The sequence below is a fragment of the Hibiscus syriacus genome, unplaced genomic scaffold (genome assembly GCF_006381635.1).
Source record: "Hibiscus syriacus cultivar Baekdansim isolate YM2019G1 unplaced genomic scaffold, ASM638163v2 tig00110569_pilon, whole genome shotgun sequence".
NCBI classification, from domain to species: domain Eukaryota; kingdom Viridiplantae; phylum Streptophyta; class Magnoliopsida; order Malvales; family Malvaceae; genus Hibiscus; species Hibiscus syriacus.
Genome location: NW_024062784.1, coordinates 911121 through 923644, shown reverse-complemented (window position 1 = coordinate 923644; position 12524 = coordinate 911121). Strand labels below are relative to the sequence as shown.

Here is a 12524-nt window from a genome sequence, read left to right as displayed (position 1 = left end):
TCGTATGCTTGGCGTTGGACCGTTTGATCACAGGAAGTATAAAGTATCTACCTCCCACCGATATAGATAGAGCTGCAGTAGGCTTGTGGTTTCGACATTATATGGCTAGATCGATATATACGAGACGTTGCCTACCTGCATCCGCGTTATAAAAATGTCCATAAACAATTGGTATGTTTATAGGCTTGTGGTTTGAAAATGTTTGGTTAAGTACCTAGAATTCAATAATTTGCTGTTTTTAGGTTTTAGATGGGTAGAAAGTGTTGTTTGAGTAAATATTTGGTTTATGCAGGTTAATCTCAGAAGTGAGCTACGTGAAAATGATGTATGGCTGCAAAAGTTGATTCAATAGTAGAAGTGTTATTTTCTCTAATAATTATTGCTTATTTTTTGATTGTTTAATTGATTTGTAAAAGGTGATTTGTAAAAGTTGATTTGTTTAATTGATGTTAACATAATTCTTATTTGTGCTTGTTTAATTGATTGAAATGTAATGGTTGATTTTGTTGATTTCAATTTGCATTATGTTGAAGGGAAAAAGTACTATCGCAATGCGAAATGAAAATCGCAACGAGAGAATCGCAACGCGAAATTAAATTCGCGTTGTGATTTTCATTTCGCATTGCGATTCCCTCGTTGCGATTTTCATTTCGCATTGCGAAATTAGCGTTGCGATTTTCATTTCGCATTGCGATTCTCTCGTTGCGATTTTCATTTCGCATTGCGATAATAATTTCCGTGTTGCGATGGACATTAAGATGATTGCCTATTAAGTGATAACAACTGGAACAGATCATAGCAATTTTCAAACTCAAGTTACTAATACATGCCTAACTGAAAATGTTAAAAGTTCACACATAAAATCTACATAATACAACGTTTGCATTTAAAAATCACCTAAGTTAACAGTCCCAAAAGGTGAAGCCAGTTGTGATTGGGATTTTAAAGATGATTGCGATTTTGATTGCCTTTTTCTTGACACCATATGAGCTTTGGATTTTGATGATGATCCATATTTTGGTAGAGGAAAAGATGATTGTGATGGCACTGGTGATCCACATGTCAACCTTGTATGACCACTTTCCTTGCACCGACTACATGTCGATCTCTTCTTCTCTTCACCCTTAGACGGTATACGATCGTGACTTTTTGGTCGGCCAGGTAGCCTTCTGTCCATGGCTGGTGGCAAAACTGTTTGTAAGTCATCTGGTATGTCCCACTCAGAATGATGTGAAATAGGGTAGACAATCTCGGCATAAGTCTGTCGATATACTTCTGTAGTGTAGCAATCCATAGCGTATGTGCTTGAATCATCTTGGTTTAGATGAAGAGCAACTTTTATAACATGGCCACATGGATAACCAGATGTTTGCCATTTCATACAACTACACGTCCTTGCATTTAGATCGACAAGCCCATTTAAGTTATTATCCAGTACTTCAAACAAAGTGTTTGAACATGGTTCAACTCTCTATGACGTTGACTTCACAACACGTTTCGTTATCTTTTTTTCAGTCCATGGTATAACACGATGTTCCAATGTTCCTGTAAATTTAAATAAATAATACTTAGTAAAATATATGATAAGTTACAAATTCAAAGAAATAATACCTGCATGGTTTCTTTTCTTGTAGTACCACTGTTGAATAGAGGCTCGAAAAAACTCCATTAACATAGTAATGGGTAATTTCCGGGAATGACGACTTAGAGCGTTAATTGATTCTGCACTATTAGACGTCATGAAACCATATCTTGCTCCAAGTTGATGTACTCTTGACCATCTTTCAAACCCGACATCTTCTAGTGTTTGAGCACACTGAGGCAAAACACGTCTTAAACAGTTTATATGCTTATTGAAATCCACTTCCCGATAAGCCTTTACAGCCTTCCAGTATGTCCATTTGTGCTTTTTTATACCAGCAGACCTTGATTTTAGATTTCTATACAAATGAACACCACAAAGTCCATGAAAAGCATCTGGGAAACACCTTCTAACAGCGTTGTCAATTGAGTTTGCCCTATCGGATATGATTGTCAGATTGCTAATAGGACCTATGCAATCCCTAAGATGCCCCATAAACCATGTCCATGAATCAGAGGTTTCAGATTTGCCAACCCCATAAGCTATTGGCAATATCCCATTGTTAGCATCCATGGCTACTGCTAATAAGTTTACTCCAAGGTATCGACCTTTCAAATGTGCTCCGTCAACTATAATAACTGGGCGCATGCAAGTAATAAACGAACGAATCTACAAAATAATATACACAAGAAATATAATCATTTAAATGTGAAATGCATGTAACTAACAGAAACGAGTCAACAGAATTATATTGATTTACTAACCGCAGCACCAATGGCGATAAACAGCAACTCAAAGCGTCCATCTCTATCTGTTTTGATATGAGTTACCGACCCAGGATTTTTCAGCTTTAAATTGTGAAAATAAGCCGGCAGTTGGGCAAACGATGCTTCTGGCGACCCCCTCAACAATTCCAAGGCATAACATTTGGCTCTCCAAGCTTGAGAATATGATATACTAATCTTGAACCGAGCATTCATGTCAGTCATAATTTCATGTCCCCGATATACCCTGCCATTCAAAAACATTAACTCAGCCAGAAAACCACCCAACACCTTTTTGTTTGCCTGTCTATGGTGAGGAAAAACTTGGGTTCTTGAACATGTATGTTTATCAATAAAAGTCCTAACTTGAAACATTGCGCAATCTTTTATCCTCTTTGCAATCATACGCCACGTACAGTTTTTGTCAATCGTACACCTTGTTTCGAAACGATCTTTGCTTGATTTGTTAACTTTTAGTTGATAGCCATCTTCCACATATTTCGTATACAAAGCTATCTTCAAGTCTTCATTTGTATCAAAACAATCATCTTTCTTGATACGAATAACTTTTGTGTAACAATCAACTGCTTTCTTTGCCAACTCTTCTTCCGGTAACTGAAGTAATTTTGGCATATTCCAGTTATACTCCTGTGGCATTTTCTTTTCTTCGGGGACTTTTTCTTCTTCTTTTTCTTCTTCAGGATTATATGAATTACAGAATGGATGTTCAACATATTCATTCACAGTCGTAACTTCCTCCTCATTATCATCAACAACATCTCCCTCGGCAACGGGTGTTTCATCATCAAAATTCGGGTATTGACCAATATCAAAATCATTACACGCAGGGTCTGTTTCTTCTTCTGAAACATCATCAAAATCCGTGTATTGACCAATATCAAAGTCCGGGTATTGACCAAGATCAAATTTTGAATACTGACTAGTACTCACAATTTTTTCTCTTGGCTCATCATCGTCTAATTGGTCAATACGAAAACCGGAATTTGGTGCTGAAAGTTGATTTGGATTTGGATTAGAGAAAGGCTGTGGGTTTTTTGACCCACTTAGTTGATTACTATCCGCTACTGACCCAACAATACTACTTCTAGGTTCAACAACATACAATGTAACATCATCACTTGAAACATTAATGTAAGCAATGAATCGTTCAACATCTTCATTGTCGGTTAACAAATAAACTTTACCATTTCTCTGATAAGATAGCCTAAATCCACTTAGGGGCTCTAAATTCAATTTCTTTGAAATACGTAACATTAGGGTTTCATAAGTTAACTTCTTTAATGACAGTTTTAGTTGAATATTCATGGGTAAAGGCATATATTGTAAAACACCATGAACATTCTCCCATGACCCTCCAAAACACAAATCTATCCAAACATGATCAACATTAGATGATTTCATGGTTGTAACTAAACAAACGAGATGTGAAACTAAGACCTGTTGCCGGATGGGGAAGGATATCGTTGGATATTGGAACGAATGTCGCCGGAGAGAGTGATAGATGGAGATGGAATGAGTTGCGATTTAGGGATTTAGGTTATGAGTTGTTGCTGCTGCGTATATATATACACTAAAAATTTGGCTTGCGAAACTAAAACCTGTTGCGAACTTTGAAACTCGCATTGCGATTCTGTATTATCTCGTTGCGAAAGTCAGAATCGCGTTGCGAAAGGCAATCATTTGACCATCGCAATGCGAAATGCAAATCGCAACGATAGAATCGCAATGCGAAATGAAAAAGGCAACGAGGATTAACATGCATAAACTTTTAACAATTATTATTGAATTCTAGGTACTTAACCAAACATTTTCAAACCAAAAGGAGTATATATGTTAACAAAACTTGCATTATGTGTATTTTATGTGTGCACTTTTAACATTTTCAGTTAGGCATGTATTAGTAACTTGAGTTTGAACATTGCTATGATCTGTTCAGTTGTCATCACTTATTAGACATTCATTTGACTATCGCAACGCGAAAATGGCTATCGCAACGCGAAAATGGTTATCGCAACGAGAAAATCGCAATGCGAAATGAAAATCGCATTGCGATTTTCATTTTGCATTGCGATTTTCATTTCGCATTACGATTTTCTCGTTGCGATAGCCATTTCGCGTTGCGATAGTCTGTTTTGCCTTCAACATAAAGCAGATTGAAAATCAACAAATCAACTATTACATTTCAACACAAATTATGTACACATCAATTAAACAAATCAAGATTTACAAATCATCTTTTACAAATCAATTAAACAATCAAAAAAATAATAATAATTCTTATTTCTTCATCAATTATTGAATCAATGAATCAACAACTTTGTGACCCCGTACATCCATTTCACGCAGCTCACTTAAGGATTAACCTGCAGAAACCAAACATTTGCTCAAACAAGACTTCCTACACATCTAAAACCTACAAACAGCAAATTATTGAATTCTAGGTACTTAACCAAACATTTTCAAACCAAAAGGAGTATATATGTTAACAAAACTTGCATTTGACTTAACAATTGACACTTTCATAACGCGGATGCAGGTAGGCAGCGTCTCGAATATATTGCTCTAGCCATATAATGCCGAAACCACAAGCCTACTGCAGCTCTATCTCTATCGGTGGGAGGTAAAAACTCTGTGCTTCCCGTCGTCAAACGCGCCAAGCAAAGGCATACGAGAGGACCACAATCCCCTCTGGCTCCCGGCGATTGCTGTGGCACGGTCTCGTCTCTGACAACTGTGACATTGAACTTCTTTGGCTTCTTGTGTCCAGAATGACTCCAATACTTAATCCCATCCAATAATTTAGCCAAATGAGAGCTCCATCCCTTGAAAATATCTCTCAAATCAGACAGTGATATGTAATTGATCATGCTGTCATACACTATTATCTTCAGGGATGGGAGCTGAAGTTAGACGAGAAGCCAGTGACGACGTTCCAAAACAGGGATAAATACCTGCGATCATAAGTAATAATTCATTTATTTGCGCACTTATTTATGAACACCTTTAAAAAATTTAAAAAATAAACACTAACCTTATCGACCTCCCACCATGCAGGATAAAGTTTAGCTTGTCCATTGCCCAACAAAAATGATTCATCTCGTTGATTCTTCAAGTGAACTGCGTGAAAAGCCGTCGGCATTATTGTATATAGCGAATTTTTTTATTTTTCCTAAGCTTCCTTATTATTAGTAGACGTGACACCCACGCATCGATATGCTGTTTTACAAAAAAAGACATCTATTAGTGAATTACATTAATTTTTAAACAAATTAATCAAAATCATATATAAGACAAATATAGTCTTACCTCCCCATCCAAATAGCCACTGTCTTCAACCCCTAATAGCACACCCCACCAAGACCGATCAAGCAACAAAAACATTTCATCGTTGAGTTTGCTGATGTCAGTGTAACACCCTTGGCTCCGCTCATGTAGATAAAAATCAACTGCGGTCTTAGCCCAAAGGGTATTATCCACAATTATTTCCGGTAGTTGTCTCCTCTCCACTTCAGATACCGGAAGGGTACTAGCCGGTAACTCATACGAGAGCCAACTCTCATCCATCATGTCCGGAACCGGTGGGGGTTTCTCAATACTTCGATATATTACCCCATGTGAATCGGGCTCTGGAATGGTGGGAGGGACCTCTTCAACGATGACAGTGGCCTCTTGAACGGTGGGGGGGAATCTTGAGGGAGAATAGGGGCCTCTTGAACAATTGGAGGGGACTCTTGAGGGATGACCGGTGAGTCGGGCTTCTTCTTGCGGAGTCTTCGCACCATTGGGGTGAACGGAGACGTGCTATTACGTCCACGCCGTTTGATGCGTGAACTCCGTCGTGCAAGGAAAACCCGACGTAAAGCATCCACCTTATCGGGCAGCTAAAAAAATTAATACATAAATCAGTAAATAAACAGACATGATATTAAACAAAGACAAATATGTTTCAAACTAGCATTGTATTCACCCAAATCATTATTCTATCATAGTTCACAAAATGCTCAGATAACATTCCAGAAGTAAGCACTTATATAAACATTTAAAAGGACAACATATATAAACATTCCAGAAGAAGAATAGTTTACTTTCGCAACACAAAACTTAAAATCGCAACGCGAAATGACTATCGCAACGCGGAAATGGCTATCGCAATGCGAAATGAAAATCGCAATGACAAAATCACACGCGAAATGAAATCGCAACGACAAAATCGCAACGCGAAACACAAATCGCATTGCGATTTTCATTTCGCGTTGCGATTTTTTCGTTGCGATTTCATTTCGCGTGTGATTTTGTCATTGCGATTTTCATTTCGCATTGCGATAGCCATTTCCGCGTTGCGATAGTCATTTTCGTGTTGCGAAAGTAAACTATTCTTCTTCTGCAAATTGAAACTTGAATGGATTGCATTACTTCAACCAAAAGACAAAAACAAAAACAAAAACAAATACTAACAAAAACAGTTTAGCAGTATTGGCAGCAACCGAATGAATTACGAGTATGAAAAATCTTAAACTTACCTCGTTGCGTAGAGTATGAACCTCATTCTGCAACGATGCTACAATCTCACGTAGAGCGGATACCTCACCGCGTAATGTAGACACCTCAACACGCCATGCACCATCGTCTTTGCGTAAAGTACCGACCTCCTCACGTAAGGCATTGACCTCATCACGTAACTCCCCTAACTCATCCCGTTGAGGTGGAGAACAGGGAGATAAACGTCGTGGCATCTTTGCCGGTCGCCTATCTTGCGGTGATGGTGGAGAAGAGGCTTGATGATGTGACAGAATAGGTGATGGCTGTCGTTGTGGAGGTGTATAGCCGGGTCGATCAGATGATGCTCTGGGTGAGGTGATAGCTCTGGGCGAGGTGATGGCTCCCGAAGTGGAGGCTGCTCATCAACTGTTCCATAAAAAAAACGCTTACTAGCTTGCCACCAATCAGTGGCAAGCTCAGCTTCCGTGGGTGTCAGCCTCTGTAGAGGAGTGTTGGCCTCCTAACAATATAAAAGCTCAAACAAAGTTAAACGTGTACTAGTAATAACTTGTTTATAAACATATGGTAGTATTTATGTTAACTTATATTATTTATTGTCGTATACCGTAGTAAATCTTCCCATTGCAAGGTCCGTTTCCTCTTCCAGGAAATAGCCCTGGGAATATCATTTGAAGTTTTTATTGCATATGTCTTCATGGCGGGAAAGGCCTCAAATATCCAAATCTACAAACAATATAATAACAAACATTAGTAATTGTTAAATAATTACTTATAATTTTGGAAACATCATATCAAAATTCTTACCTTAAAGGCCCAAATAAAGCCTGTCAAAGTGTATTTGGAACCATCGCCATGCAAACTTTTTCGATCATCCAAGGCAGACGATAACTTATTCCATGTAGCTTTCCATAAATACGAGCCCCACGGAAACATGTTCCACGCATTTAGGTCTTCTACCAATTTGATTAGATCATTTGGAATAGGTTGTCTGGCCTCTCTGCCTAAAAGCCGGCATGCAAAAGAATTAGAAGGCATACTCGGACAACGTCGACGTCATCCATCCGAGTAAAACCATCTTTATTATTCAAAAATCTTGTCAGGTCTTCTACGTGTAGACTCGGCTTCTCCAGCTCAGGAAAAACCCGGGATAGCCATGATGGGCGGGTAATGTGTCTAGTGTACCGACCTACATCATCGTGTCCGAAGCGTAGACCGGTGATTAAGCAAAACTCCTCCCGCCCAAAACACGTATACGCCGGTGGAAAATCAAACCATATCTCTTCATCACGACGTTGTATAGTCTCTGGTAGATCGCTAGTCATGGTTTGAAGAAACAGGTGTGTCAACATCGCATCTCCACCGGGATGTTGTACTTTCAGCCATGGCCCGAAGCATGTATCCTCAAACATTTTTCTTTGTGCAGGTGAAAGATTCGACGCAATTGTTTTGGCCAGACTGACTTTATTTCTCAAGGTCAATTGAGCCGAATAAAAGTTCTACAAAAACAATAAACATACTAAATTAGATATACCAAAAACTACACTGTGAAGATATACCAAAAACAATAATAAACATAAATAGTAGTAGTTTATTCTTCAAACTTAAATATGCAACACTGTGAATTTCGTATTTGTCTTTGTTTTTTGGTTGAAGTAATGCAATTCATTCAAGTTTCAATTTGCAGAAGAAGAATAGTTTCTGAAAATGAAAATCGCAACACGAAAATGACTATCGCAACGCGAAACTAAAATCGCGTTGCGATTTGCATTTCGCGTTGCGATTCTTGGTTGATTTAATAAGCAATCTAAGTGAAATGGTTAATCTATTATTGAAATTATCAGTAAACTTATCATCAATTTCAATATGAAAAACCTAATAATAATGCAAAAATTTCAAAAAGAAAATAATTAAAAAAACTAACCCTCGTTGGTTGATTTGGTTGATTTTCCATTTCTGATTGTGAGGGTGGCTCTGAGAGATTTAGATAGACGGATTTCGCCGGAGATGGGGACGGATTTCGTCGGAGATGGGTGAGAGAGTGAGAGATGGAGATGGGACTGAGTTGTGATTTTAGGTTTTAGGTTATGAGTTGCGATTACGGGATATACTGTGGACAGTTCAGTGTTCCAATATATTAATATTCATGTTTGGAATTTAAAAATAAAATACTTGGCCAGGATACTAATGGCGCTTTGAAAATCGCATTGCGATTATGTATTATCGCGTTGCGAAAGTCAGAATCGCGTTGCGAAAGTCAGTATCTCGTTGCAATTTTGTATTATCGCATTGCGATAGTAAGTATCGCATTGCGATTTTCCCAATTCGCGTTGCGATTTACTTATTCGCGTTGTGATTTACTTATTCGCATTGCGATTTTCCCAATTCGCGTTGCGATTTACTTATTCGCATTGCGAATTGGGAAAATCGCAACGATACTGTAGACCATCGCAACACGATTTTCAACTATCGCATTGCGAAAATGCAACGCAAATTTGCGATAATGGAGATCGCGTTGCGAATTAGCGATCGCATTGCGATTTTGTTGGTCATTTTGGCAAATCCGGAAAAAGTTGGTTAAAATCGTATATTATATGGGATTTTTGGTCACTGAGGTTATTTTCTCTCTTTTTTATCTGTGTGGGTTAATTAGAAGAGGTAATATTTGTTTAGAATTCTTTTTAATTAATTGACTTTAGTCGTATATACACACACACTATAAATACAGTTATTCAAACCTAAAATATATAAGAAAAATAACACTCGTTTTTATCAATAAGATCACTCAATGAGTTTGACAATTAATTCAATATATTTGCATTATCCGAGCAAAAGACTAGGGAGGCGCAACACCGGTGGGCGAAGGGTGACCGGAAAAGAAAAGACGAGTCGGAGAGCAAGGACGGACATAAGATTTTATGTTAGGTGCGGTGAAATTGAACTTTTTAAATTTTATTAGAATAAAATTGGATTTTCATAGAAAATACATAAAAAATCTAAAATATATAATAATCTTAAAACTTTTGGGACAATTACCTCCACCCGCTCCACTCGGAACATTCAATGTTGAAGAGATAGATGAGGGTGAGGGCATGAGAGTTGGGTAAGAGTTTATGAGTAGGGTTTGAATATAATTTTTAGATTAAAAGTTTGAGTATATTTTTTAATCTAAAATTTGTTTTTGTATTTTAATATTATGTGACACATATATTAATAAAATAATTATAAATATCGTATCATATGGAAATATTAAAAGTAATCAATATAAGAATAATTTAAAATTTGAGTGATTAAATTAAAAATAAATAAATTTGAGTGGTGATTCTGGTGAACTGTAGATTTTATTTTAACCAACAAAGTAGACCATCAGACAAAAAAGGCAATTAAAAGGGTCGGGAAAAGGGCAAAAATGAGCAAGCAAAAGGCTTAAAGAGCAAGATGCACACTTTAAATCTCAGCCGTAGAAACAATCGATTCAACCCTCGGTCACCATTAACAAAAAGTGAAGAAAAAAACAAACCCGGAATCGCCTCTTGTTGGTAGATTCTTTGCCATACAGCGGCGTTGTATTCGGTACACAGGAAGAAAGAAAAATCGAAGAAAACATTGCCTTCATAGCAGCAAAATCGTCAGCATCAGGCGCGAGTTGAAAACTCTTAGCGATTTGTTCGAATACCATTGGTTGAGCTTCCTATAAATATCATAATCGCCAAAAGAGGCTCAGCTTTTCCTTATATATATATATTGCTCGTGTTCCTTTTAAGCTAGTTTTTTCTCTATATTCAGATATCAAAAGGTTCGTTTTCCATTTTTTATGTTTGATTGTTCATCTGGAGTTTTGCTTGTTGAAATCTAGACTGTGGGTTCTGTTTGTTTATCTGATATATGATCTGGGTTTGATTTCTTTGATTGATTTCTCAGTTGAGGATTGAGGTGCAATATGATTAGATCTGTTGCTTTCTGTTTATTTATTTATTTGATTTAATATGATCTTTCGTTTTCAACGTGGAACTTCGGATTCTTGTTTCTCAGCATTTTTCTGTACTGTTTTTAGGATGTAATTTTCTCGTGTGAATTCGGGATTTTGATTACGATTAGGATGGCCGCCGGCTATTGTTTTCGGCCTTTGATTTGAAGTAGTCATAATAGCTCTGTTTGTTCCCTTTGCTTTTAATTCTTTTGACACATATTTTCCTGTTTTATAGAGTGTGATGGCAGCAACATCCGCGACTACCTTCTCGATCGGATCGGCCGTCTCGGTAGGATGCAAGGGGAGCCGATTTCCACAAACAAAACCTTCGGCTGCATGGTTCATTTCCCAGAATTCACTTATGAGTTTCGGTGGCCTCAAGGCAGCAACATCCATGAGTTATGAAACAGAAGCCTCTTTCGTTGGCAAGGAAAGCAGCGCTGCTCTTCGAGGCTCGTTTACGCTGAAAGCTCGGAAGGCAAACCAGGGGTCTCGTCGTGGCCTACAGCCCATGGCATCGTACAAAGTGGCTATACTTGGAGCTGGAGGAGGGATTGGTCAGCCATTGGCACTTCTAATCAAGATGTCCCCGCTAGTTTCAGCCCTGAACCTCTACGATATAGCTAATGTCAAGGGAGTTGCTGCCGATATCAGTCACTGCAATACTCCTTCTCACGTTCGGGATTTCACCGGTGCTTCAGAATTAGGGGATTGCCTGAAAGATGTGAATGTCGCGGTTATCCCTGCTGGTGTTCCCCGAAAGCCTGGTATGACTCGTGATGACCTCTTCAACATCAATGCCAACATTGTGAAAACTTTGGTTGAAGCTGTTGCTGATAACTGTCCCGATGCCTTCATCCATATTATTAGCAATCCCGTCAACTCCACCGTACCGATTGCCGCTGAAGTTCTGAAGCAGAAGGGTGTTTACGATCCCAAGAAGCTGTTCGGGGTCACCACATTGGATGTTGTCAGGGCCAACACCTTCGTTGCTCAAAAGAAAAACCTTAAGCTCATTGATGTGGATGTTCCAGTTGTAGGGGGACATGCTGGTATCACCATTTTACCACTGCTGTCGAAGATGAAACCTTCTGTTAGCTTTACCGATGAAGAAGTGGAGCAACTAACTGTCCGGATTCAAAATGCCGGGACTGAGGTCGTGGAGGCAAAGGCCGGTGCAGGATCTGCCACTCTGTCCATGGCCTATGCAGCCGCAAGATTTGTTGAATCATCACTTCGGGCTTTGGATGGAGATGGTGACGTCTATGAATGCTCTTTCGTGCAGTCTGATCTGACTGATCTTCCATTCTTTGCATCTAGGATTAAGCTCGGAAGGAACGGGGTTGAAGCTTTGATTCCATCCGACCTCGTGGGATTATCCGAGTACGAAGAGAAGGCACTCGAAGCTCTTAAGCCGGAATTAAAGGCCAGCATAGAGAAGGGAATGACATTTGTGCACAAGCAACCGATTACTGCTTAAAAACTCAAGTTTCCGACGCATCGAAACTCGGCTCGAGAGAGATAATAAGGTCTGATAATTTTGTTGTGAATCTATACCTGCATCAGTTGATTTCAGTTTTGCAGATGGAAGTTTTTTTTTCTCAGTTTTCTTTTTTCCAGTCACATCACGGAATCTCAAATTTGAAAAAGGTATTTTTGATGTTAAAGATATATTTTCTGTATCAGAATT

At 38.5% G+C, this 12524-nt stretch overlaps 1 protein-coding gene across 1 annotated transcript; it reads left to right on the top strand.

Annotated features, from left to right (window-relative positions):
- Positions 1–10365: 10365 nt before the first annotated feature.
- Positions 10366–12452, top strand: LOC120132457 (malate dehydrogenase, chloroplastic-like). The gene is made up of 2 exons (XM_039149209.1): positions 10366–10660; positions 11070–12452. The coding sequence occupies exon 2, from the start codon at positions 11076–11078 to the stop codon at positions 12312–12314; it is 1239 nt and encodes a 412-aa protein (XP_039005140.1). The 5' UTR covers positions 10366–10660; positions 11070–11075; the 3' UTR covers positions 12315–12452.
- The last annotated feature ends 72 nt before the right edge of the window (positions 12453–12524 follow it).

What these genes read in the sequence shown, in the direction of transcription:
- LOC120132457 (XM_039149209.1), top strand. Translation starts at nt 11,076, where the DNA reads ATGGCAGCAACATCCGCGACTACCTTCTCGATCGGATCGGCCGTCTCG.